This window comes from Electrophorus electricus, chromosome 10 (genome assembly GCF_013358815.1).
Source record: "Electrophorus electricus isolate fEleEle1 chromosome 10, fEleEle1.pri, whole genome shotgun sequence".
NCBI classification, from domain to species: Eukaryota; Metazoa; Chordata; class Actinopteri; order Gymnotiformes; family Gymnotidae; genus Electrophorus; species Electrophorus electricus.
The window spans coordinates 8,162,212-8,188,253 of record NC_049544.1 but is presented as its reverse complement, the minus strand read 5'-3'; the positions used below and the strand labels follow the sequence as shown (position 1 = coordinate 8,188,253).

Sequence of the window (26,042 nt, the reverse complement as noted above, 5' to 3'; positions counted from 1 at the left end):
TACACATTACATTCCGGGCCTGCCTTTTAAAATGCATTTATATAAAGGTCACAGTGCTGCTCCTTAGACAAATCAGCAAACCAAGGAAATAAATGTAGTTTGTTGATATTTTTAATCCTAACTTCTGTGTTGTCATAATGGAGGAAAAGATGTATAAGTTAAATGGTTACCTGTAGATACTCTGTATATAACCTAGGTAGGCTAGCTAGCACAATGTAAATGTTTCAAGTGGAATAATGTTAAGGGGTATAAAATTAGCAAATTAGGCAATAACTACTTGATTTATGGAATTGTATATGAGACTGAAAAACACATTTGATTAAATAAAGCTGAATTCTATTATTCTTTGAGAAATCCAGAATGTTGCTTCTGAACATCATCTTTGTTGGGAGTAGCAGAAGCTCAAGTCTCATTGATATGTGCCAGTTCAGTCTATAACCGTGGATCACACCGAACCAAATGGACTCAGGTTTACATGATTTGAATGGAACTGGAAATTAAAATACATATGGAAGGGTATACGTAAGGTTTCAGCTGGAACAATGTGACAATTTGATGTGTACATTTTAACTTAAACTTTGCTTTTAATCTCTTATGCATAATTTGTCCATTGAGTAGAAACCGCAAACATTCTAAGTAAATAAGGCTTTTTTCTAAGAGGTATTATGGTGCTGTGAGCTCTTCTTAGTGTTAATCTATTTTGCCTCTTACTCATTTTTAAAGTAAAAAGAGGTTGTTCAGTTCTTGCAGACCCCCCTCAGGCTTGCAGGGCACGTTTTTAGCAGAGGTATTAAATCGAGAGGCTTTTTGAACTCTGTGACATGCAATAATTAACATGCATTAGGCTCCTTATTATTATGGTGCCAAATGACGGAGAAAGGGTGAGTTGAAATACCACACTGGAGTGAAGTCCATTTCTTCCCAAAGAAGCGCATTAATCCCTTTTGAACACGGTGCAGCTGATGCAAATGAAGGAAATAACTTTGTGACATAGTAACTACTGCCCTCATTAATGTAGACTGATGTGGCACATACAGCTCAAGTACAAAACAAGAAATTATGTTGTACAAGAATGAAATCAATAATAATAATAAATAATCACAATAATCAGTGTCGCACAGTGTGTGACATAGCTGGCCAAGAGCATTTCACTCTTTGTCTGCTGTAAAACTGGATAGGTAACCTAGATCCTTCTACATCTTACTTTAGGTTGGTACAGGGCCAGCTCTTAAAAACTGTAAAAACAAGTTCAACCCCTAGATGTCAGAAATGAGCAGACCTATTTGTCCACACATTCAAATAAGAAACGAGGAGTTGGATTTCAAAGACCAATTTAAATCATACCTTGATTCTAATGAAAGTGCTATTATACATTAAAATATTATTCAGTTTAATGCAATAACATGAATGTATTGCTAATTATTTTATGCTTAACATTTTTATATAGATGTCTTTTTTCGTCCTGTCTTTCTCTTACTGTTCTTAAGATTCCTCTTTAGTCCATATTTCACTGTGTAATGTTGAAAGATGCAAATCTGATGTTTTGTGTTGTGTTTTAAAGAGTCCTGAATGCCAAATTAATAACCTATGGATTTTTTTCTTGCTTGTTTGTTTTACAGCTCCAGTATGCATTGGTTTATAAGAAACTTATGAGCTCTTAGTAGAGTAAAGGGGTTTTAAATAATAAATATGGAGGTATCATAGCCTGTGACTGTGATAAGATTCAGGTCAAATTTGAAGTTGCTACTGTCAGATAAGTATGTTCACAAATTAAAACAAATGTTCTTAAATTAATTTCAGTCTGTTTATTAATTCCAATTACTGTAATTGCTTATAGATTTTTTTTTCTTTTTCCTTATTTGGCAAAACTGTGTGATTAAGTCCTAACCATATGTTTTTTAACACATTTAACCCAAATATGCTAAAGCATTGTGATTATTTGCGCAGATCACAGTAATGAACAGATTTCTAACAAGATTGTGTTTTGAGAATATAAGGTTTAGTCACAACAGTAACATAATGTATCACTGATATGCAGCCATTGTAAGCTACCCAGCACAAAAGCTTCAGTTATCCTAGTGAATGTAAATGTAACACATGGTTGATCGTGTTCCCTAAGGGAGCACTGGTGACACTTCTGCCCGTTGCACTATGGCAGCTTGGACACATGGCTCACACGTGGACCCTTCCACACTGCCCCTATAAAATTTCACTGCAATCTCTTTATGAAATAATGCATATTTGTTGCAAAGGCTGAGTGATGAGGTTTTGGGGTGTGGGGGGTGTTGACCCATTGACAATGAATGAAAGATACAAACATTTTCAAATAATACAACAAAAAAAGCATTAAACAAACAGGAACATCTAATAAACAAATTTCCTATTTTCAGCATTCAGGTGCATTCATGTGAGTGGCTTGTGCTCATTTATTTCTTTAAAATATACCATCTAATATTTTCAGGCTAAGTATTATGTTACGTAAATTTATCCTCACTGCTTCCAAGTGAAAATGACACTCAAAGAACTGCCTGTTTCTGGTGTTTAAGAAAGAACCAGTACCTCATTACACACACACATACACACAAACACAAACCCCTGTGCGTGTTGCCTGTGGTCATTTCCACCATCTGACCCTTCCCTGATTCGCAGAGTTTTGCAGTGCCGCTTCCCTCACCCCACCCCCATTCCGGTTTTCCTCATGAAGATCAATGAAATGTCCTTGGGATGTCCAGAACCTCCAAGCAGAGAGTGACCAGCCTCCACAGCCCTTAATCCAACTCACAATAATGGGGGTCAAAGGGTCTCTCCCAGAGCCCTGTCATTCAGTCAGGCATCCCACTGCTTTATTGGGCTGCTCGCATCTGGAGTGTAAACCCCACCGAGAGGCTTCCTCCTCAGACACTAAAGCCACACCAACACCCCATCCTGAGAGCCTGTAAATGAGCTCAAAAGTCAATTCTACATGTGGTAGCTATCTTTTATGAAAGGGGCCATCACTGTAGCATTACAAAAAGAGGCAGATCGACTTTGAGTTTTAAATTTAAGGTTTTGAATGCCAAATATTTTATTAATTTATTCAGACATTTGTGGATGTAACTAAGTGAATTCAAAAGAATGAAACAGCAGAACACCAAAACAACAACAACAACAACAACAACAAAATTGTAGGATGAATTTCATCAGTTATTTTAAAAGAGGTCATTTCTAGAATTGAGGAAGCTACTAAAATAAACTTTGGTGGCCATAAGATATCAACCAACCTACACTGACCCTATAAATGCCCGTAAGCTCAAAATCAACTGACAGCATCACCTTTACAATTTACAATGAATTGTAAGACAACTAATATAGCCCAATATGGAACTAGTTAATCTACTAGTTTATTGGTTGATGCCCTGCCCAACCCCCTCATCACGTTTGCTTTGCCCCCGTGTGATCAAGCGGAAGTGTGCTCAAATCTCCCAGTATTGAGGCATTTGCTCGATTATGCGCTGCAATTCACGTTACATGGACGTAATATCAAGCGAAATGCACGCAAATTCACATGGCATCAACATGCGTCCTTGAGAAGTGAACTCGAACTGAAACAATACGGTTTTCAATACTCTGTAGCGTTAGAGGAACAGACTGTGATATCGTCCTATCGAATAACCGAGTCAAGTCAAGGGAAGCCTCTGGAAAAACAACACTGATATTTTGAGATGAAACGGTAGGTTGAATTGTCCTCTCCTTTCTCCAAGAGAAACCTTAACTGTCCTAAGTTAAGTCGAGAAGGTGATTTCAGGGGTGAGCGGGGTTTTTTTTGCTGTTTGAAGCGAGACTGTAATGCAGTAAGAGGATCCCACAGGAGCTGCTAGCTACAAGCTACATGGGATATAGTTTGGCGAATTATTTAAATACCTTGTGCGCTGCATCACGCACCAACCCGAAAGTAAACCGAACAAAATCGCAGATGGAAGACTACGAATAAATAGAGCCTTCATGGGAGACGAAGAATTTTGTATTTTGGACGAAAAAAACTGACGGCGTATTGAACGTGTGGCCCCTTTAGTCATGCGACGGTGGGGGAGGATCGGAGCAGGGACCTCACAGCGGATTTCATGTTTCGCAATAACGTTAATACCCCACATCGGAGGGCTATAACGCTTTAAAATGACAACGGTTTGTTGGTAAATGGTTAGCACGCTCTGTTATGCTTTTTTTTTTTAAGTAGATGCTTCTAATACCTTACGGATTTATTACAGGCAGCTAATTAAGTTTAAGTTTATGCCAAATTTCAAGAACAAGATTGGAAAATCAGATTTCTCGATTCCCATACTAGCTAGCTGGTTCTATACGATTTATTAGGCTTTAAACATCCACCACCAGTTACACAACTACAAGAACGGTAGGCCTTTCTGTTGGAGTCTAATCAACATTGTGTTGCCCTAACGCCTAACAATCAAGGCAAATCAACGCATGTCTCTGCCAATCTTACGTCTTAAATTATTTACTGATCTGCGCTAGTCCAAATGGCGTCATTTCCAGATTCCGAATTGCAAACATGTCCTCTGTGTAAGGAATTGTGTGGCTCCTCTGCTCCGATTTCCTCCAGTTCATCTACCTCCTCGTCCTCCTCCCAAACATCCAACTCATCTACCTCATCCACCAGAAGACTCCACGTCCTTCCGTGTCTGCACGCCTTCTGCAGGCAATGTTTGGAGAGCCTAAGGAACAACGGTGATCCTTTAAAACTTCGATGCCCGACTTGCGACCAGAAAGTATCGATGACGGAATCCGGGGTGGACGCTCTGCCGTCGACAAATTTTTTGTTTAGCAACTTGTTGGACGTCGTGGTCTCCTCCGAGGAGCAGAGCAAAAATAACTGTAGAGGAAACAACCCGCACGGTGGTCTTCTCCGACCGCACCACCTCGCAGACCCTCAGTGCAGCTCTTGCGACGAAGGCAACCCCGCTACCTCACACTGTCTGGACTGCCAGGAGTACCTGTGTGACAACTGCGTGCGAGCCCATCAGCGTGTCCGCCTGACCAAAGACCATTTTATTGAGAGACTGATGGAGAGCTTGCACCTGGCGAATCGAACAAACAGCTCCAACACTCCGATCAGCCTGTCCCAGTCGTTCCACAACTTCTCGCTGCTCCCTGTTTTCCAGGATCGAGTGGACTACTGTCAACAACACGATAACGCGGTGAGTTTAAGGTTCTGTTGTGTAACTAAAAACATGCGTCGTAGTAGCGGATCCGTTACCATAGCAGTGTTATACCTATTAGGCCCGCTGTGCTACGAGAAGTAATATGGATATGAACTTGGAGAGCATGTTCCTGACAGCATTAACGTTTAATAAAGAGAGAAAATTGCATCTGTTCACTTAAAAATTTAATCATGATAGTTTTTTTGGAAGAAAAACATGCCTAGAGAATTAGACTTTTACGGTCTTTTTTGAGTAAAAAGAAGAGTAGGTTAGTGTCTGTTTGTGACCTCTGCAGCGGTGTTTTATTGCACGAGATGGACAGTTTAACATCACTTGACCTACTGCCACAGGGGGAAATCTAACTGAATGCAAAAGTTGTGAATTTGGTTCTGTTGTATCAGAAGTCAACAGGTTGTTAGTAAATATTTAATCATATTTATCTAACCATGAAGTCGGCTCCCACATATACAAGCACAAGGTCTTTTGTTTTATTGAATACTTAATTTTATCGCAGGGTCAATTTTGTGCCGAGTTCTGCCAGTTAAGCAGACTTAAATAACTCATCTTAAAATGTTTGCTTTGTTTTCTTGTCATGTATTTTCATCTTAAAATTGTGCCATGATGTCCTGCTGATGGGTTAGCCATAGGCCCTTCTAAAAAGTCAGTATTGTCTGTATAGTATTCATAACCCTAATACATCATAAACTACTGAATAAATGGAATTGGATTGAATGGTACAATAATTGTTTTCCCATGAGAATGTTTTCTCAAACATTTCTGTTACTTAGGAACTTTGCAAGATTGAGAACTTGTCATAGTAATATTTAAAATTATTCAAACTCTTGATTACAACAGTGACATGGAATCGCACAAAAAACCCGTACATTTTCTAGTATTCTGCTCGTGTGGCAGAATTGGACCAATCGTTGTCAACGATGAATGTTTGAATGTACCATGCTGAATTCAGGCAGTGGCCTATACGGTATTCAAACAGATGAAAAACAGGTATCTGTAGCTATTTGGGAACGAATGTTTTTGCATGTATACATGTATACATTTGCTTTTTGATCATTTAAACACCCAAGGGCTTTCCTGTGGCTGTGCTGGTCCTGTGTGGAATTAATTCCATTAATGCGTTTACATGCATCCTAATAATCCTTTAGTAATTGCCTTGGTAGTTCGATCGGAATAAAAAAAAATATATATATAAGCACTAAAAGAGGAATAGATTGATCCTACTGGGCTCAGTACGAATTAAAAATTGCATTTGATTAGCTGACGTATTCTCTTAATAGTTTGTTTAATTAATATAAACCCTTGAATCTGATTTCGCAAGTAGAACCTTTGCGAACCTTTTGAATTCCGAATGGGAATTCATCTAATATTTAGAAAAGTAATGCCATTTTCAATAGGTTATTTTTGGCGTTTTAATGGTCAGCAAGTAGGTTACATAAACAGCACATTTGAGTCTGCAGTATTTTAATAATTAAAAGAATAGGTCACGTAACACACGTAACATTCTGATAGGACTTCCGGGAGCATCTCGTGGTAACCTTAACACTAAATGGACCGCGTTAAATGCACAAACGTTTTATTTGGAATACGTGTATTGTAGAGAGAAAAATATCACACGAATGTATATAAACGGTTAACTGAAAATCCTCGCTGTGAACGAACTAATTTGGATCGACGTAAATTTCTGCATGTCATCGTAGTGACCAGACCTTTAAATAATGACTGTCCTTTGTCTTCCCAATAGAGCATTGTTGGCCTGCACTGCAGTAGCAACGGGCTGTCAGAGATGCTCTGCTCCATACACTGACGGTAGTCATGCTGTCGATTGCACCAGTGGGCAGCACTGGGCCAGGCCTCTGCACCCCAAACTGCAAGGTTGCTGATGGCGCCTGCTGCCTGCAGACTCTCTACTGAGGTTCTGCAGGTTCTTTCTCAAATTTTTTTCATATGACTGCAGCTGTGGGGCCCTTTAGCAAGTCACTAATATTAGATTGGTTCTAATTTAGTTTACCCACAGTTGTGCAGTGTCATGACACTGTTTAGACTCAACAGTTTAGCCATCATGGCTAGAAGAAAGCATGACTAAAATTCTGCTTCATCTTGACTTGTGAGCAGAAATTGTGCATGTTTGAAACAGACCGCTCTTTCCCAAAACTAGCAGGGGTGAATCCATTGTAAGCTTCGTCTTAACAGGATGCTTTTATCAGGAAGTCCAAACTAGAGTCATGAAATCATGTTTTCAAAATATGATTAGTGTGGTCATGTGATGTTATAATTTCTCTATTTGTAAATATAAGAATAATAATAAATATGCTGCAGCAATTCCTGGAGAGGCCTTGCTCTGCACATTTTTAGTGTTCCTAATCTTAAAACCTGATTCAACTCATAAGATAATTACTTCACCCTCAGGCTTCTTAGAGCAGGAACGCTAATTATCTAGCTCTTAGGCTGCTTGGAGCTTGACAAGAAACGCCAAAATGTGTAGAGCACGGTGTCCCCAGGACAGGAATTAGGAACCACTAGTGGCTGTTTGGTGGTTGGTAGGATCAATGGCAACATTGTTCCTTGTTTCTTGTATCTAGCAAATAGAGCACTGGCCCAGCTTAGGGACTACAAATTAAAAAAAAAAATGTAACACTAAATCTCCAAGGAAATTCTTTTTGATTTTTCTTTATAAAATGTACTTATGATATGAATTTACAGTAAAGTGGTTTGGGGGTGAAGTCAATAGATATGTGCATGTATGTTCATGAGCAGTGGGTCCTGTAGACAGTGACTGAGTCTCCATAAGAGATGCCGGCTTCCAGAATGCTATGACATCAGCTCCCAGGAACCACTGCCTCTCTCTGCTTGCTTTTCTGCCCATATTGCTATTCCCTGTTTTTTTTCTCTCTCTCTCTCTCTCTCTCTCTCTCTCTCTCTCTCTCTCTCTCTCTCTCTCTCTCTCTCTCTCTCTCTCTCTCTGCGTGTGCACCTCCCCCATGTCTCTTCATCTGGTCATGTGTAGTGATATAATTTATCTAAATGTGCAGTTTAAAATAGTCATATTTCTCACACACAATTGATCAAAATTAATATCCTGTACAATTATGAGCCAATAATTTTTTAGTGTGACCAAAACATGTATGTATATATGCAACTTCACACACATGCCACAGAATTAAAAGGGAACATGTGCCGGTTCACCCACTTAGATGAGTTGCGATTGCTGTTATCAGTTTTAGTCCTGCAAATCACTGTGTTCATTCACTCTGTCTGAATTGTCTTTTATATCAGAATATCATTTTTGTTTTTTTAAGTTTTTGCTTTTTAAAATGTTGGGCTTGTTAATTGTTTCAAATGGTGCCATAAAGAATGGAATGTGGTCCTGTTTGGTAAGGGTAAGCAGGCCGAGCCATTACTTGTGTCTTGCACACCCATTCTGCCAAGGGGTGTGCTTCGATGAGGAAGGGGGGGGGTGTTTGTGGGTGTGTGTCAGAGAATTTGCAAGTGAAAGGTCAAATAGTTTGTGTGTGAGCAGAGGGTCAGGGGCCAAAGTCCATCACCTTTGTTTTTCCTCTTGAAGAACAATAACATCAGCCTCCATGACTTGGGCTTGCCTGTAGATCTGTTCTCTGTATTACAACATTTGTCAACCTTAGAATTAGATATTCAGTTCAGCATTGACCAATGAAATGCATCAGGCAGCCTTGTTGTTCCGTTCCTATGTATACAGATTGATTCCATAGCTTGTTTAGTTGCTTTACCCTTTGTCTTGCTGTTTGGATCTGTGCATGCTAAGCAGCGCTTGGCTCTTATGTGCAGAAGTTTTTAAGGTACCTTTTACAGGTTTCAAGACTTCTGAATCTGGCACAGATGAACGCTCACACTAAAATCATTACTGCATGCTTTGTTTTCTGATGATTTGGAGAGTAAGGCTTGTCATTTTAGTAATCGCTACAGCAACTGTGCGGTCGTAAGCATTCTTCTTTCTGCTGTCAACTCAAAAAATAACCAAGTATTCTGACACAATGAAGTAGGAAGAATTTTCCCCTGCTGAAAACAAACAGTGATCTGGAAACTGACCAGAGGCATGTAACATGATCTATGCTTATAGGATCACTGATTTGGTTCCCACCTGTGTAATACAGTAGAAGCATTCCCAGGGATTATCAATTGGATAGTGGTAGCCAAAAATACTTAATTATTTGTATCTTTTAAAATATTATTGAGCATCCCCCTCATTTGCAGAAAGTCACACATTTTGCAATCTGTTAGAGAATCATAAGCATACTTTAAAAAATATATATATTAATGAATAATTCTTAATGCTTTATACATTTAACATGTATCAATCTATGCTGTGCATTCAGAAAAAAATCTAAATGGTTATGACTTCTTAAGAATACTTGAGTCTGGTGGTGAACTTGTATCTGTATATCTGGTCATTCTGTCTCATGCAAACTGTTTAGTGTTAAATTGACTTCAAAGCTATTTTGTGTGTGTGCGTGTGTCATGTAGATAAGTCCTAGTAATTTGTTGCTAGGAGAAGTGAGGTAGCATGGGACAGTACAAGCACTCAGTTATTGCCCTTAGGCCAGTGGTTAGAGGTCAGCTCAGGAAGTTCCACCTGGCTGCTATGTGCTTAGCTAAGAGGGTGAGAAACTATAAAGATTTACTGTTTCATGTGATTAAGTTGTAACTGTCTCCCACTGTATTAGGTTTGTCTAACACTGTGAACTGCCTCAAAAGAGCATGCTGCAGTATGTGCATGAACTTTACATTTTTTGTGATTATTATAATGTCATGAAATGCCTTTTTTATTAAAATCCTAAAACATATTTTAAAGGTTTTCCTTCAGAATTGGGCTACTTTTTTGATGTGTAGCTAGTTGACTTCGCATGAGTTTCTCTCAACATGCTTGAGGGTTCAGCTTTTGCAGCATGAGGCCAATAAACAAGGTCATAAGCTAAAGACAGTAGGAATCATGGTTCTAAGTTTGGTGTGTTTTTCATGGGTTTTGGTGTAATGTGCTGCGTTTCAGTTAGTTTAGCTTTTGGTTTCAGTCGCATTGCATTGATTCCACTGCTTCCCTGCATGCAGTAACCTCTGCTCCACCCAACCACACCCCACACCAAATATCCGTTTTATGCCAGGGGCCTGGCTTTTACTAAGGGTACTCTTTGTTTGGCGTCACTGCAATTTAATAGCATTCGACCTTTAACCTTGCCCAGAGCAACTGTCTTTCAGAGCATAATTTTCCAATAGAACCAATTTTTTTGTCAGCTTTTTTAGAATCTGGGTATTTCCTGGTCGCACATTTCTGCAGATCACACAGTGGTTTAAAAACCCACTTCATTAAAAATCCCACTTTCTGTTCTTTTTTTAACCCATCCAACATCCCATGATCAAGAACACTAAGAACATGGGCAACGGTTCCTGGAGACCTGTATGATCATACTTTTAGTAATGTCTGCCTGCCTGTCAGCAGGAGTTATTTAAATTAATCTTTTGTTGGCCCTATGCAAGACGAGCATAAAATAACATTTCCTTACTTTTTAATACTGAATAATGTGTTGGTGTGATGGTCAATTGAAACTGAAATTGATCTAATATTAATGTACAATTAATGCAAGGTCTAAACCGTACCGCAAAGCCTCAAAGTTAGGCTGCCCTTTTTGTTACTTGAGTCTCCATTCTTTACAATCAGGACATGTATAAACTGTGTGACTAAATGTTGGACAAACATTTGCATACATTATCCCTATCACTGTGACCTGTAGTTTTTTCCAGTATTTTGTTCATTTTGGGACAGTATCACTTTTGTTTTCAAGCCCATCCTTCAGTGTTTTTGAAACATTTCATTTAAAATCTTTCATTGTGACTCGAATTGGGCCGTGTTAAATATTCTTGTGCTGATTTGGGCTCTAAGATCCATCATTCCCCTGGTTATGTCTTCAAGCCTGTAGAATGGAGATGTCATACTATGATATACAAATGCCTCCTGCAGAGAAAACAAGTACCAGACAGCCACCCAACAGCACGCTATGGCATGTGCCCGCATTATGGGTTTAATGAAGATTACAAAAGATTTCTGCTCTTCACCAATATTGTAGAAACTGTTAAGGGCATACCAATGTAGCCATCCTGAGAATGATTTTATTTACTTTTTTCACATGTCCCCGGAAAGCTCTTGCACTAGTGCTTTTAAAGTTGCATTTTCATTTATACATTTAAAAACTGTGGGAAGGTAGAAGACCCAAATATAAGTTTTCCAAGACTTTATAAAGCTCTATTCTGTTGATGCTACTCAGTTAATGTTAATGAGTACCTGCCATCATGCTTCATTCATTTTCTTTTTCTCCTCCCCAGATGCAGTAATAATTTAAGACATAATTTGACATGATTTAAAAATAATTTCACAGTTAAAATAATCAATGTTTTTGTGGGTGGGAAAGGCATTGTATATTCATCCCAGTAATCACTCCAATATCCATATTGCTATCCTCTTTTATGTTTGCTGCTGAGTAAATGGTCCAGCTTTATTGTCTTGTTCATTTTCCAAAGTGAACTTGGTGTCTGAGTGTTGTGAAGGCTTGCACCTCTGGGACTTTGATCTTAACCCAGGTGTATCATCTGGAACAATGGCTGGGGGGGGTATTCCCCAGAAGGTGTCTGGGCCTCTCCTTCCCTTCTGTGTTTAGGATGGCTACAATGGCAGTCCATGTGACATGTGACGGCCACATTTCTGTCTGGAAAAAATATCCTTGTATTTAAAGTAGGCGGTGTTGAGACAAAAGGTGTTGTCCTTTATCAGCCATTTCCTCTCAGTTTAACTTTACACCATCAGTTTCAATCCTCCAGAGTTCTCATCTATTTTTGTTATGATGGCATAGGTGTGAAATACTCATATTTAGACAGAATAAATTATTTATTTTTAATAGATTATTTACTCATTTTATATTTCAGGAAGTCAGTGACATTACAACTAAATTTTTGTTTTTGTTTTGAATGCTTCACAAATACTTTTATCATGTGAGGTAGCTAGAATATAATCCTCACATATACCACAACATTCAGCAGCCTCAGTAGGTCTAAATGAAGCAACATTTACAAAGGCAAACTAAACAATAAAATCATGGCATGAACTCCAAAGGCCATACTAAAGATTACTGTAGCTTTCATTATTCTGTGAGATTAATGATCATTTGTGCCATCAATTCAAAACATAAGTAGTCCAAAGCGCGGTTCTGCTTGATCTTGTGCTTATGCTGAGAGTGCTGGATGGTGAGTCTCTGGTTTCTAGTGGGGGTCTCTGTAAAAGCAGTGCAGAAAAGCCTTTGAGCATGCATTTTATGACCCTATTTCAGTGACTCCATTTTCCCGTGCTTCTTTGTTTTTAACTGTTTTCATGTGCACTCCTCTTGGACCTTTGATATTGAATCTGGCAAGCCATTCTTGCCAATCTCTGAAGAACCCAAGACGCAGGCCATCTGTTGTGGGCAGTTGCTCTGTCTGGGAGTGTTCCTCTGAAAGGCCTTCCTCCTTTAGAGGTTTAGAGGAATGTGGAATGGTCAGCACATTGAGAACTCACCAAAGATTGATGCCTGTAGACAGTCACAAGACTAGAAGCCAAACATCGTCTCCTACTGACAAGCTATTCTTTCCCACCTGACAGTTTGAAATATACTAGTGAAATGTTGAAAATGACCAAGCCCACCCTGCAAGAGGCACATTTCATAATATTAGTGAGGAACATCTTTAAACATATTTATGTAATTGGGGAAATTTGTAGACTTTTTAAAAAGCATATGTTGTTGTTTTAGACCAGAATACAGCATTATTGTATGTATTTGCACATAAATCAGGGTCCACAAGGCAGAGGCTTTGAATCCCTTCCACTGTTTACGCACTGATGTAAGCACTGCAATAAATATTTGGAGCTTTTAACCCTAGATGTTTGGCATGAGCTGGTGGTGATTGCACTCAAACCCTGGCCCGTTGTAGGAGGAGAACATGGTCCCAGCTCCTTGTTTCAGCATCTTACAACATTTAGATAGATGCTATATCTGGGTAAGCATGAAACATATAATTTTGACTTGGTGAGTTATGAGATTCTAGCCTCCTCCCTCCACACTTGCTTCTTCAAGCTTCCAAGACATCATAGTCTTAAAGGTTTGCTTTCCTCATAGCTATAAAACAGGACTCAACAAGAGTGGGACACATGTCTGAACGTTTAATGCTGTTAAATGAAGGAAGACAGATGTACCCAGCTGGGAGAGGGAGAGAGCACTTAGAAAGGCCTGCAGATGAACAGTGGAGAGCTTCAGATATTCCACCAGTCAAAACAGTCACTTGCAAGTTCCAACAGAGCCCTTTATGAGGTCTAGACTCACATTGTTTTGCATAGGAGGTCTAGCCTTGAGATTTATATTAACAGGATAGCAGACATGCCCTTTACAAATAAAGCTAAATCAGAAAAACTACAGGCCAGTACTACTCATCAATAACCCTTTAATAGCACTGAGGTGTAATATCGTTTTAGCCGGAGACGTAGGCCATCAGGGCATGTTGGCATGTCTGAAGGGTTCCATCCTCCACAGGCCTAGAACTGGCTTCTTATTGTTGCTGTTTAGCATGTGTCCCAACATTCAATTGAGGAACGGACTCCTGGACACACAGAATGCTTGTGCCTCATCCTGTTATATACAAGTGCGTAGAAGGTTACGATGTCGGTCAGGTCCAGGTGTCCTGGTGAATTGTAGGTGTTGTAGGAGTAATATGGCAGTTTCTTATTGTCTCATCCACACACCCAGGTTAGAGGCAGAGGTTTGTTTGCCCTCTCGTGAACAGTCCATGAGGTCACCTGAAAGGGTAGTCGCCTCCTAAAGTGGTCAGGGGGTTACTTGCACAGAGAGAGTGAGAGAGATTTTGATTTGTAATTCACAAAACGGGCATTTGCTGTTTTGTTGTAGCTCTTTTAGTTTAGGATCATTCCATATAATACCTTTTTCTTGCCAATTCTTTTGCTACATTACAAGTGTTAACCCCAAATGAAGACTGTAGCATTCAAAATAAGGTTTCGTATAGACCTGTATTTGAATGACACACTGCAGGAGGGGAAAGGAGGTAGCAACATGTAATTCTCGTTTGGAGTCGGGCTGTGTGGTGGGGGTGCTGGAGTAAGGGAGGTGCTAGAGAGTGAGTGGAGCGAAGCACTTTGCTAAATTCTCTTACTGTTGACATCTTTGTTTCTCAACTAGCAATGGCAAGGTTTCAGGTTTAGCCGGTTTTTCTGTTGTGTTTGTGTGAGACCTAATATTTGAGTCAGTTTTTATTAAAAGACAAACTGCATCTAAAATGGTTTTTCTGTATATAGTGCATTGGTGTATTGCGTTCAAAAAAGAAATGTAAAAGTTTTTTGCTCTAATAACTTAAATTTATCCAGAATGGCATGGATGCTGGCCAGTGATCATAACAGCTTTGCCATCTGTTCTAGTATTACTGTGTTCGCCCTAATGTAGTACTATAGTTTACCATGGAATTTCATAGAGAAAACTGATGCCTTGTTTGTGCCTTATACATTAGTTCAGTATAAAAGAAAATCGCAAGGACAGGGATATATTATATAATATCTTTCTTTTTTTAAATAAGGATGAAAAGGCATGGGTTTAAATTAGATTCCAAGATATTTGAGCAGTTTGATGGAGACTTCATTATTGAGCTTGTTCTTTCACCATTTGTTCTTTCCCTGAAGCCTGTTGCATATACTTTGTCATGTCCTGTCATGTCAAAACTCGTATTACATATGCTTTCATGTCATGTTAAATTTAGGATTTCTTGAAGTAAAAATTTCTGTAAACATTTTGTCTATGAATATTTATTTCCCAATATTTAACAAAATACAGATTTCATTTTGTGCCTGAAGTTCTTTACTGCAAGAGAACATCAGTCCATACCTGCAAAGACATTTAAAGACCCCTAGATTCCAGAGGCCCAATGGTCCCTCATTTCAGGGAGAGAGAGGGTACATGTGTGAGGGGAGAGGGGTTGAACTAGTTAATGAAGGGGAGAAAAAGAACAGGGGAACATGCACAAGTGCGTGAAGTGTATGTATCATAAATCAGAGTCTTGAAGAAAGCTGACCACAAACTCTTTGCCTAATATTTCAGTTTGATTCAAATTGCACTCTTTTGTATAGTTTTGATTTCTCCCAAATATTAATTTGGTTGTTTTATTTTATTTTATTTTTTTTATGGCCATCAGTGGAGGGTATGTTTAACTTATTCAGTATTGAATTCTTTAGTGGTGTTCCTTTTGCATTCATTTCATATTGTTCTGGGTCTTTGTGGCCATCACAGTAGGTTCCCCCAAAAGAATGGTGAGTGAGTGTTTGTTAGTCATCTCCCTGTGAGAAGTCTTCAGCTCTTCCCTCAGGTCTGCCCTTCCATAAAGCTTTTTCCCAGGCTGTACTTGCACGTGGACTCTGTGTACACTGGCACAGTCAGGCCATCTGGTTCACAGAGAGAAGGGCCAGCTTTTCCGGGCAGGTAATACGAGTGGAACCACAGCTCAGAGTTTCCTGGCAGCTGCTCCTGCTCTGTGCTCGGCAGGTGTGCCATTAGCATTTGATAGAACCTTTGGTAAAGATGTTCCTGTGAAGGAGGCAGCTTGTACAGACCTCTATGGGAATGTTGTACTGCAGGGATTGTGAGCGTAAGAACAATTTATTAAGGGCTTACTCAGTAATCCTATTTTCTAACACATTACTGCAGGATTTTTTAAAAATTCAAATGAAAACTGAAAAGCCCTTAAGGCTGTTGTCTCGTCTCATCTTCAGATGTTTCTTAAACAACAGTGACATAATTAAAAAATTAGACAGATGAATGACAGAACAATAAGTCTTGAGCAATCCATCACATGTTGTCAGAACACAGGAAACCAATAAAGAGGGGCTTTGTTTTGGAGCTTGAAAGGATGACGACACCTCCTCTTTGCTTCGTTAGTCACTCACTGACCTTAGTGATGAGCTGGGTTCTTTTTCCCTGATAACTGAGGATACTGGTCTACAAACAGATTCTTTCATTTTTGTCTGTTATTTCAGGTTTTACATGCTCTGTTTTGCTGGGAAGGTCAGACAGTTTCTCTTGTGGAAGGAGCTTGTGTATTGTAGCTACTGGTGTGATGTTGCAGCAAACCATGGCATTTGTGTGATATTTAATAAATGTGGCACATATCAAATAGTTTGGTAAACCATGATTAACTTGAGTTTCTTTTCTCTTTTGACTGTTGCCATTGAGAAATCTACTGATGTGGCTTGAGTTTGAGTCTGGAAGTATGGCAGTATATGATTATGTACAGCGATGCACAAATGAATACCTGGATACCAGCTGGGTGGTGGGCTGGCCTGGGAGTGGCTATGCATGGGACTGATGTGCTGTTTGGCTCTCTCCTGCCAGGTGCTGCGCTTTTTCTGTGAGAGCTGCTCCATGCCCATCTGCAGGGAGTGCAGCGTGGGAAGACACGTGGGCCACAGTGTGTCCTACCTGCAGGACGTGCTGCAGGACTCACGGGCGCTCACCATCCAACTACTCGCAGATGCCCAGCAAGGCAGGCAGACCGTACAGGTCAGACAGCGTTCTACCACACCCATCCACCAATCATGGGCTTTTACATATTGGGACAGAATATTGTGATTTAGAGACTATTATGTGAAAATAATGTTAAAAAAAAAAAAAAAAAGCGTTTTACGCTTTACATTTTTAGTTGTAGATTTTTGCACTAATTATTATTTAGCCATACGCTGATTGATTTTATTGCCTGTTTGAACTGTGACATGTATGAGATCTACCTTTTCAGTTTGCATTTGGGGAAGGGGAGAGCTGTCAACACATGGAAAAGCATGTATAAATAAAAATATGCATGGATAATTTCTTTTTGTAAAAGAAAAGTGACTGACTGAAGGCTAAAATGTTTTTGATAAAGTGTCTGTGGACCTATGTTGTGGGGAACCCCCTCCCTCTGACCAGAATGGGCCAATTTCCAAGCCACAGTCATGGCCCCGATGGCCAGAACAGGATGCATCATTAGTTCTATATAGAGGAAATGTTTCGATCACTCCTACTTTTGGCTTCAGAGGACAGTTTGAGGGTGGGGGTGGGGCTAGGGGTGACGTGTCCCCAAAGAGAGATGTTCGCATGTTTCTTGGTGACACTGAGCAGAGCTTATCTGCAGGAGGAGCCCGTGGAGTCTGAAAGAGAAAGGCTGAACAGATTGGTGCTTTCAGAGCATGGATGCTATTGAACAAGGACTTAAGAAGGCATGACTGCCCTGCCCTCTCTTTAATGTGCGGGTTGAGTTGGCTGTGCACCTCCTCTGGACACTCCCTCCACTGCACGTCACTTCTGGGCCCACTGAAGTGCTTTGCACGGTATGCTGCTTCCAAAACAAGACATCTTGGATCAGCCAGGATTTGCTCTTGGCAGTGTGCTCATTTTTGGCTCAGACGGGCCCCTACACAGGCTCTCAAATACAGATCACACATTTGGTTGCTTTGGCGAATGGTAGGCTGTTTTGTGCTTTGAAAGACAGTCCAAGCCCCCCAGTGTGAGTTTAATGTTTAGCTTCCAAAGTGGAAGGTCAGCTGGCAAAGTGTTTCATAATGATTGTCATGCCAGATGCTGTTGGAAGGCTCCTGCTCTCTGGAAGGTTCATCAGCTCTAGGCTAGAAGCAGAGGGGACCAGCTGCAGCTACCCCAGCTCGGCTGGGCTCTTGGACCCTGTCCTAATCCTATTACTGCGTGGTGTTAAATAGGAAGCCTCTAATCGGTTATGGGCCTCAAAGCGCCTGCAGGGTATTAACAATGCCATCGGACAGCGGCACGTTGAGAGTGCCCTGACCGTGACTGGCCCGTGCCATATCAGACCCCCGGCCCCTCGTCCTGCATCAGACCCCCGGCCACTTGGTCAAAGTACTCATTATTTTCTCGATTATGCAGACGGTTCTGCAAGTATGGTAATGAGGCCCCAGTCATCTTTACATATAATGTATACAGTCTGAAAAAAATAACATATACAATGACTGCAAGGACTCAAAACTGCAAAATCTCATTGATGGTATTGTCAGAAAAAAACTTATCTATCTCCAAATTACAGGGGAATTCTTGGATCTCCCTTACATGGAGGACAATGGCAACTTTGGGAAATAATCTCTATGAACCAAACAAATGCCAAAAAAACCCTTGGAAGATTGTGGTTGTCGTTATGCATGCTGAGGGGGAGTGCGGGGGTCCAGACTCCCTCTGCCAGAGCATTGTGCTGCTTAGTCAGAGGTTAAAGGTCATGACACTGCTGCCTGATGTCTCCCCCCCCCCCCTCTGTGTAATGGCACAAAGGGAACCTCATGCTTTCATGCATCCATTCAGGGTTACTAGCATAGCTACGTCAGCATTTGTGTGTACGTGTGTGTTTGCATGTGTGTGGGGAAGGTCTTAATTTTGTGGATGTCTGTATTTATGAATACAGTATTCAGTATCCCTTACTAAGAAGTAATTTCTGGTCTTTTACTGACAGTTGTCTGAACTAAACCATTTCTTGTACTACTTTTTCTGTCTGTTCTGTATTTCATAACTTCACACATCGTGGGGCTTTTATGCCCCCTTCTTTTTTTAAACTGCTTGCTGAGGTATATTGTACAGTATGCTGTTTTTTGTATTCTGTGAACACTAAGCGGCCTAGCTGCTGCTGCTGCTGCTCTTGTTGCAGCTGAGCATTGAGAAAGCCCAAGCCATCGCCGAGCAGGTGGAGCTGAAGGCCAAGGTGGTGCAGTCGGAGGTAAAAACCACCACGCTGCGCCATAAAAAAGCCCTGGAGGAGCGCGAGTGTGAGCTACTGTGGAAGGTAAGCAGACTTCCCAGCTTGGACCAGGGGCCCCCCTCCATGTTTGCCATGGGCATTAGGAACAGGAGTCTTTATTCACTTAACTGAAAGATCGCCTTACTACTAAGGTTACACTGCTGGCTGGACAGGAACACACCCTATTCAGGAGCGAGTGCTTTCTTGTGACGTCGAGGGTCAGATGGTGTATACAGTTACAGCCCTGGTCTTTTAGTCCTGAGCAGGAGGCTTTGAAAGCCCAAGCTGTCTTTTAACGCCATGGTATCGGGCATCACTTGAACAAACCAGTGTGTAACAAGATTCATCAGTGCATTTTTGTTGCTTGATGATCACTAGTTAATCCTGTAATAGCAGCTAGACTTCAGGGTGTGTCCTAGCAACAGAGGGATTTGAAAATTCAGTATCATTGACGAGTGTTTTTAAATGAAATGACTTTTCATTTTCATTCTTTTTAATTGATGTTTGTCATGCTACATTAATATTATTCACACACATTCCAAGCTCTCAGATATTTCTTTAGTGTTATCGCTGGAGAACCAGTGTTGCATTTATGTGCAAACGTTGTAGCGATTTTCTACAGTGATAAAGCCTGTATATTAAGTAGTTTTTAATACTTTAAGAGCAGAAACGTATGTGCTGCTGTTTGAGCTTTTGTCTTGGTGAATTCACTGAAAATCTTTCAGGCAGCCTTCCCTGTTCAAACCTCTGTTTCCTTGTGCAGTTGGAGAAGATCCGGCAAGTGAAGGCCAAGTCGCTTTACATCCAGGTGGAGAAGCTCCACCAGAACCTCACCAAGCTGGACAGCACTATTGCCACTGTGACGAAGGTGCTGGAGGAAGGCCGCAGCATGGACATCCTGCTAGCGCGCGAACACATGCTGAAACAGCTGCAGGAGCTGAAGGCACTGCGCTGCGTCCTTCAGCCGCAGGAGGACGACCGCATTATGTTCACACCTCCGGACCAAGCACTGCTCATCGCCATCAAGTCCATGGGGCTCATCAGCAGTGGGGCCTTCGCGGCCGCCACTAAGGCCCACGGTGAAGGCCTGAAGAGGGCGCTGCAGGGGAAGCTGGCGTCCTTCACAGTGGTGGGCCACGACCACGACGGAGAGCCGCGGCTGTCCGGTGGTGATGGCGTCTCTGCGGTGCTGATGAGTCCGGACGGCAATTTCTCCAGCGCAGACGTGTCTGACCATCAAGACGGCACCTATTCAGTCAGCTATGTGCCCAAGAGCGAAGGGGAGCATCTGCTCTCAGTGCTCATTTCCAACCAGCACATCGAGGGAAGCCCCTTCAAGGTCATGGTCAAATCCGGTCGCAGTTACAGTGGCATTGGCTTGCCTGTGGCGTCCTTTGGTGGAGAGGGTGACGGCGATGGACAGCTGTGCCGTCCCTGGGGCATCTGCGTGGATAAGGAAGGCTACGTGATCGTGGCGGACCGCAGCAACAATCGCATCCAGATCTTCAAGCCGTGTGGCACCTTCCACCACAAGTTTGGCACTTTGGGCTCACGGCCTGGCCAGTTTGACCGGCCCGCTGGGGTTGCCTGTGACAGCCAGAGAAGAATCATTGTGGCTGATAAGGACAATCACCGCATCCAGATCTTCACCTTTGACGGCCAGTTCCTGCTCAAGTTCGGCGAAAAGGGAACCAAAAATGGGCAGTTCAACTACCCCTGGGATGTGGCCGTCAACTCTGAGGGCAAGATCCTCGTCTCGGATACACGCAACCATCGCGTGCAGCTGTTCGGGCCCGATGGGGTGTTCCTCAACAAGTACGGCTTTGAAGGTGCTCTCTGGAAGCATTTCGACTCTCCTCGAGGGGTCGCCTTCAATCAGGAGGGCCATCTAGTTGTGACTGATTTTAACAATCATCGCCTGCTCGTCATCAGGCCTGACTGCCAGTCAGCCCGCTTTCTCGGCTCAGAGGGAACAGGCAACGGGCAGTTCCTACGTCCGCAAGGCGTAGCCGTGGACCAAGAGGATCGCGTTATTGTGGCCGACTCCCGCAACCATCGTATTCAGGTGTTCGAACCCAATGGCAACTTCTTATGCAAGTTTGGGACTCAGGGTAGCGGCTTTGGGCAGATGGACCGCCCGTCGGGTATAGCCGTTACCCCCGACGGAATGATTGTAGCCGTTGACTTTGGAAACAACCGGATCCTCATGTTTTGATGTTATATAAGGTTTAAAAAGTATGATGGCTGAGGGGAGGGGGGGGAGGAGGTTTTAGGAACACCCTGGTCAGGAGCGAACCATGGCTGAATGTTGGAAAAGTGGAAGTAGTGTGGAGCCTTTTTTAATATATAATATTATATATATATATATATATATATATATATATATATATATATATATATATATATATATATATATATATATATATATATATATATATAGTGATTTGTAGTATGATTTACGCTGCTGGCGAAAGTGTCCGTTGTACACAAGCCATTTGTCTAAGAGTAGGAGTAGAGCAAGAAGACTGTGGTTGCTGGTAGTTTAGGCTCTTCTGCTCTTGATCTGTGTCTTGAAATCTTTTCTTATTTGTTTTTGTTTTTTTTTTTTCTCAGGGAATTTCTAGCATTCTTGAAATAATTTTCTCTCTCTGCATTATACCTACCTCATCCAGCTTATGTATGAATGTACTCTCTTGTGTGTGCAGAGTCTGTGAAGTTTTATAAAGAAGTCTACCTCAGTGCTTTTTTTTTATTTGTAGAGTCAGAGGACATAACATAAGAAATGAAGCAATGTTTGGTTGATATTTGCACAGCTCGCACAAATTTCTCCTGATCTTTACTGTGCACATAACACAGGTTGGACCCCTGAATGTTTGAGTACAGTGAACCAAAAGACGAGGGCTGCATGTTTTGGCAGGAACATTTGGATAATGTTTTGATAAATCTACTGTTTTGTTTTGAATTTCATGTTATGTTTTTAGGTTGGTTTTCATTTGCATCATACCTCATTTAAACACCTTACCTCACATGATAAATGTACCTCTGTGTACAAATGCCTCATTTTACATACCTCACATTGTGTTTGTTTCCATTTTAAAAAGTAATATGTAAGCCTATGGAAATGACCACCAAAATGACCACCATGCAAGATGGCCTATAGTATGAATAGTGGGCTTTAGCTGAGTTAGTTGCTGGGGCTCTCAGTGTAGAACAGAGCCCTGGGGTTTGAGTAATGCAAGAATCTGATTATTCCCACTTTCAAAAATGTTTTAAACGTGTTGATGAAAATGAGAAAAGGAGTATGAAATCTCCATGAAGCTTTGAAAATGTTTTTGTTTGTTTATTATTGGGACCTGCGATAAAATTGAATCATCCCTTGTTTTGTTTATTTCTGTATTTGTTCTGTATGTTCTTCATCTAATGCACCATTAAGATGAAGTGAAGATTGTCAGAAAGGTTAGCACATGGCTGACTTGCTGTAGCTGGCAAACTTGGATGTAATCCAAACTGTGTAGGACTACAAAGTTTATTTGGAGGAAAGCCCTTTCTGAATGTCTGGAATGTATTTATTGGCTAAATCCTGAAAGAAAGAGCTACGAGTTAGATCTCCTGGGAGACCATTTGCTCTGTCAATGGAACACAGTTTGAAAACGTCTAAAATCAATTGAGCATGGTCTAAAATTAAATCTAAAATTATTGCTTTATTTGTGGGGAACCACTTTAATGAATGATGTTGCCTGCTTCTCTTTACTGTTGATAAAAAAAAAAAAGGAAGCATTTGAAAGTAACAAAAAAGACGAGCACTGACATGCATCAGAATAGTACCCAGCAGATTTCACCCTTATATTTAGCCAGTCTAAAGATAAGGCATGTAAGAATAAAAAAAAAAAAAATGTGTTTAAAATTTAAAAACTGTTTTAGTGAAGTCTAGCTGAGGTGCCAGTGAGAAATATTTATTCAAAAAGTGCTGGTTCCTGACATGCTGTTTCCAGGCCCTAAAGCCCAAAGTGTTTCTGCAGGTATTGCTTTTGGTCAGCTCCTTTTTCTTCTGGATGGGTGTTTGTCTGTTAAGCTGATCATGCAGTGGCAGAGGTGAAATCTAGGGCTTTTCCTGCTGACTGTGTGCCTGTGCTGGGTTGCTACTTTTAAGTCTGGTACATAATGTTGTGACTTGTGAATGGTGAAGGTCAGGTCAGACATATTTGCAAAAATAGGCCCCATGTGGCTCTAATTTGACATCAGGAATGGGCTCCACTTGTGTGGTGCTTCCCAAAAGTACTAGCACCAGGTCTCAAAGTACCAGGACATTTAAAATTTTAGTTGAGTGTTTGAAAAGCATGGCAGCATTGCAGTACATGACCAGGCAACAAGTAGGTTGTACCAACAGTATTTCCATTTAGACTGGCTTCTTGTACCCAGGTGTTGCAGTCAGCTTTGTTCACATGCAGCCCAGAATTCTGTCTTGCCAAACAGTGACTACTGGAAATAGGCATGTGTCAAAAGGAAGTCTGAATGGACACTGGTTCTGGAGCTGCTCTTTAGACTGCTGCTGGGTTGAATATTTTAGACTTGGGTTTTCTACAGAGAAATTTTGTGCAACATCACCTCTGTGAAGTAGCTCCCCACTGCATTACCTTCATGTGCACCTCAGCTGAGTGAAGTTAAGGGGGCCCATTTACTCCGCCGTTGAAGACGAAGGGGCTGTAAAGGCCTCCGAAGTTTGTTGTAGTTGCTTGCGCGTTGTCCAACACAGTGAGTGAGACCAGTTCAGGAAGTGGGGGAAATGATCCCAGGGTTACAGAATGAATGTTGGCTGGTAACTAAAGATTAGAAATGTAAAGATTCCAAAACTAACCAAGGGGCTTGTAGGCAAGTGCTGGACCTGTTGAAGGGGGAGAAGAGCATGTGCACTGGGCAGTAGACGGGATAAACATGGATTTGCTGCTTAGACACTGATTTTACACTGATTTGATCTTTCAGTATTAATGTCAAGCATTTGAATTGCTTTTGGGATTTAGCTGCAGTTTTGTCCCCAGAAACCCAAAGAAATCTCTTCCCTTTAAGAGGAAACAAAAAATATTTTTGCGTGCTTTAAAAGCCCTTGTAGACAAATGTATGTGATGGAGGGGAAACAATGACACACACAAACACACACAGTTTTCCTGAGTTGGGTTGTGGTGGATTGCTTTGACTACAAGATTGTATTACTCTTTGATAGATAGCTTTATAGAGTAAGGTACTTGTCTGTGTGAGACACTAGGATAAAGGTTTAAATTCACATGCCTTAAAACTGCTGCAGTATGCTTTGAATTTTTTCCTACGTTTGGAGTTTAATCAGAATGGAAACTGCCAAAGAGCCCCCCGGCCCCCGCCCCCCCTTCTTGTGTTTTATTTACTTCTTTCTCCTCTTTCCCCTCTAAACCTACAATTTCCCTATTTATAATAACCTATATGGTAATTAGGGTAAAATGATGAGGGCCATTATTTTCATGTGATTGACCTCAACTCTAGTGGTTCCTCATTAAAATGTAGTGTTGACAGATGTATTCCAGTAGATTTGATTAAGGAATTGTATACTATTTGTGTTTGACAGCAATACAAGTTAAATATGTCCTGAGGAGCCATCATGTGTAACCCCCACCTCATTTTTCAGTAACACTAAACCAGAACCTGACCATCCAGTATTTCATCAATATATTGACTGTGTGCTGATTAGGGAAGATATCTAAGAGTAGTATGTATTTTGAGGGATGGTTAACTTTCTCATAGCATATGGTGCCAGTACAATACAATTTTAAATGTACACATATATCTAAAGTTGTTGTAATTAATCAGACTTGAACGGTGCCCTTTCTAATGTCTGTTCACCACATACTATCTCTTGATTGGACCTCTTGCCAGTGTCTGTACGGGTTTCCCACCAACTGTGGTGTGTTCCAGCTTTTGACCTGTTTCCTAATCTGGAAAAAGGAGAAGGAAAAATGTAAACAGTTCAGAAGTGCATGGTCTTTATATGATTGTATTATCTAAGAAAAAAAACACAAAAAAACCAACTCAGGTAGCTTTCTAGAGATTTGATTCAAATTCAGTATTTGTTTCTTACAATTGGATAGTAAATCCTTTGTTAGTACTTCATAAGATTTAGTATCTATTTTTTTGTGTGCATATATTGTACTGATCAATTTAAAAAGGGAAAAGGTGTTTGCTGTTGAATTCCATAGGATCCTTTAGAACCAAATTTGCAGTTTTTGTTAAGCTTTTGAACAGGGAATGGGCAAAATATATAAAACATAGAAAAATGATACTTAGAAAATCACTGTCTAATAATCCTATAAAAATGGCACTGAAACAATTTTGAGGATATATTTTTGATACCCGAAGAAAGTAAACAATCTCATTGCAGATATAGATGTGTTCAAACTTCGATATACTGAGAATCTAAATTAACCAAAGAAACAAACAAACTGGCTACTTTAAAATAAATTATTTTGCCTTGAGATGAATCCAAACTATTTAAAGCTGTTTTCATTTTTTCTGATGGAAGCAGTCCATTTTTCTATGTTCAGGAAATTCAGTTTGTATTTCAGTGCATCACGACATGTCTTCTAGTCAGTACAGCTGTTGGTTTGATATGTACCTTGATCACAGAGTAAGTCAAGATGGGTGGAGAGGTTGTCTAAGACCTGGGAGCCGCTTTGTCTTTTAAAATCTAATGATTATGGTAGGATCAAAGGAGCAGATAAAGCCTCCAGGTCTGCTTTTGTGGGTGGGCTTAATATTCGGTGCCCTCCTAGAGGTCTGTTTGGTTCTCTTCTCCCTTGCTCTCCCACACTTGCTGTCTAAGCAGAATTCACCATTCTCGAACCTTCGATCACAATTCTCGTGGGGTTCTGTATGAAACATTTGGTGGAATTGAGTCTTGTGCTCGTTTTTTTGTGAACTTTAAACATTTACTATGCAGTTTGTTTGTGTTATTTTTTTGTTGTTGTTTTTGTTTTTTGT

General features: G+C 40.8%; 1 protein-coding gene across 2 annotated transcripts; it reads left to right on the top strand.

The window, feature by feature from the left end:
- Window positions 1–436: 436 nt before the first annotated feature.
- On the top strand, window positions 437–21,367 carry trim71 (tripartite motif containing 71, E3 ubiquitin protein ligase). 2 transcript variants are annotated; one of them, XM_027032447.2, is made up of 5 exons: window positions 437–3,709; window positions 4,595–5,189; window positions 16,646–16,813; window positions 18,951–19,085; window positions 19,804–21,367. In XM_027032447.2, exons 1-5 carry the CDS (start codon window positions 3,702–3,704, stop codon window positions 21,253–21,255), a joined length of 2,358 nt encoding a protein of 785 aa, XP_026888248.2. In that variant the 5' UTR covers window positions 437–3,701; the 3' UTR covers window positions 21,256–21,367. The 2 variants fall into 2 exon arrangements, with proteins under 2 accessions (XP_026888248.2, XP_026888247.2); XM_027032446.2 differs by having other exon boundaries at window positions 437–5,189.
- Window positions 21,368–26,042: the final 4,675 nt, after the last annotated feature.

Excerpts from the sequence above, each read along its gene's own strand:
- trim71 (XM_027032446.2), top strand. The coding sequence starts at position 4,512 with ATGGCGTCATTTCCAGATTCCGAATTGCAAACATGTCCTCTGTGTAAG. Across the intron at positions 5,190-16,645 it reads GTCAACAACACGATAACGCG|GTGCTGCGCTTTTTCTGTGA; the intron begins GTGAGTTTAAGG and ends CTCTCCTGCCAG. Across the intron at positions 19,086-19,803 it reads AGTGTGAGCTACTGTGGAAG|TTGGAGAAGATCCGGCAAGT; the intron begins GTAAGCAGACTT and ends TTCCTTGTGCAG.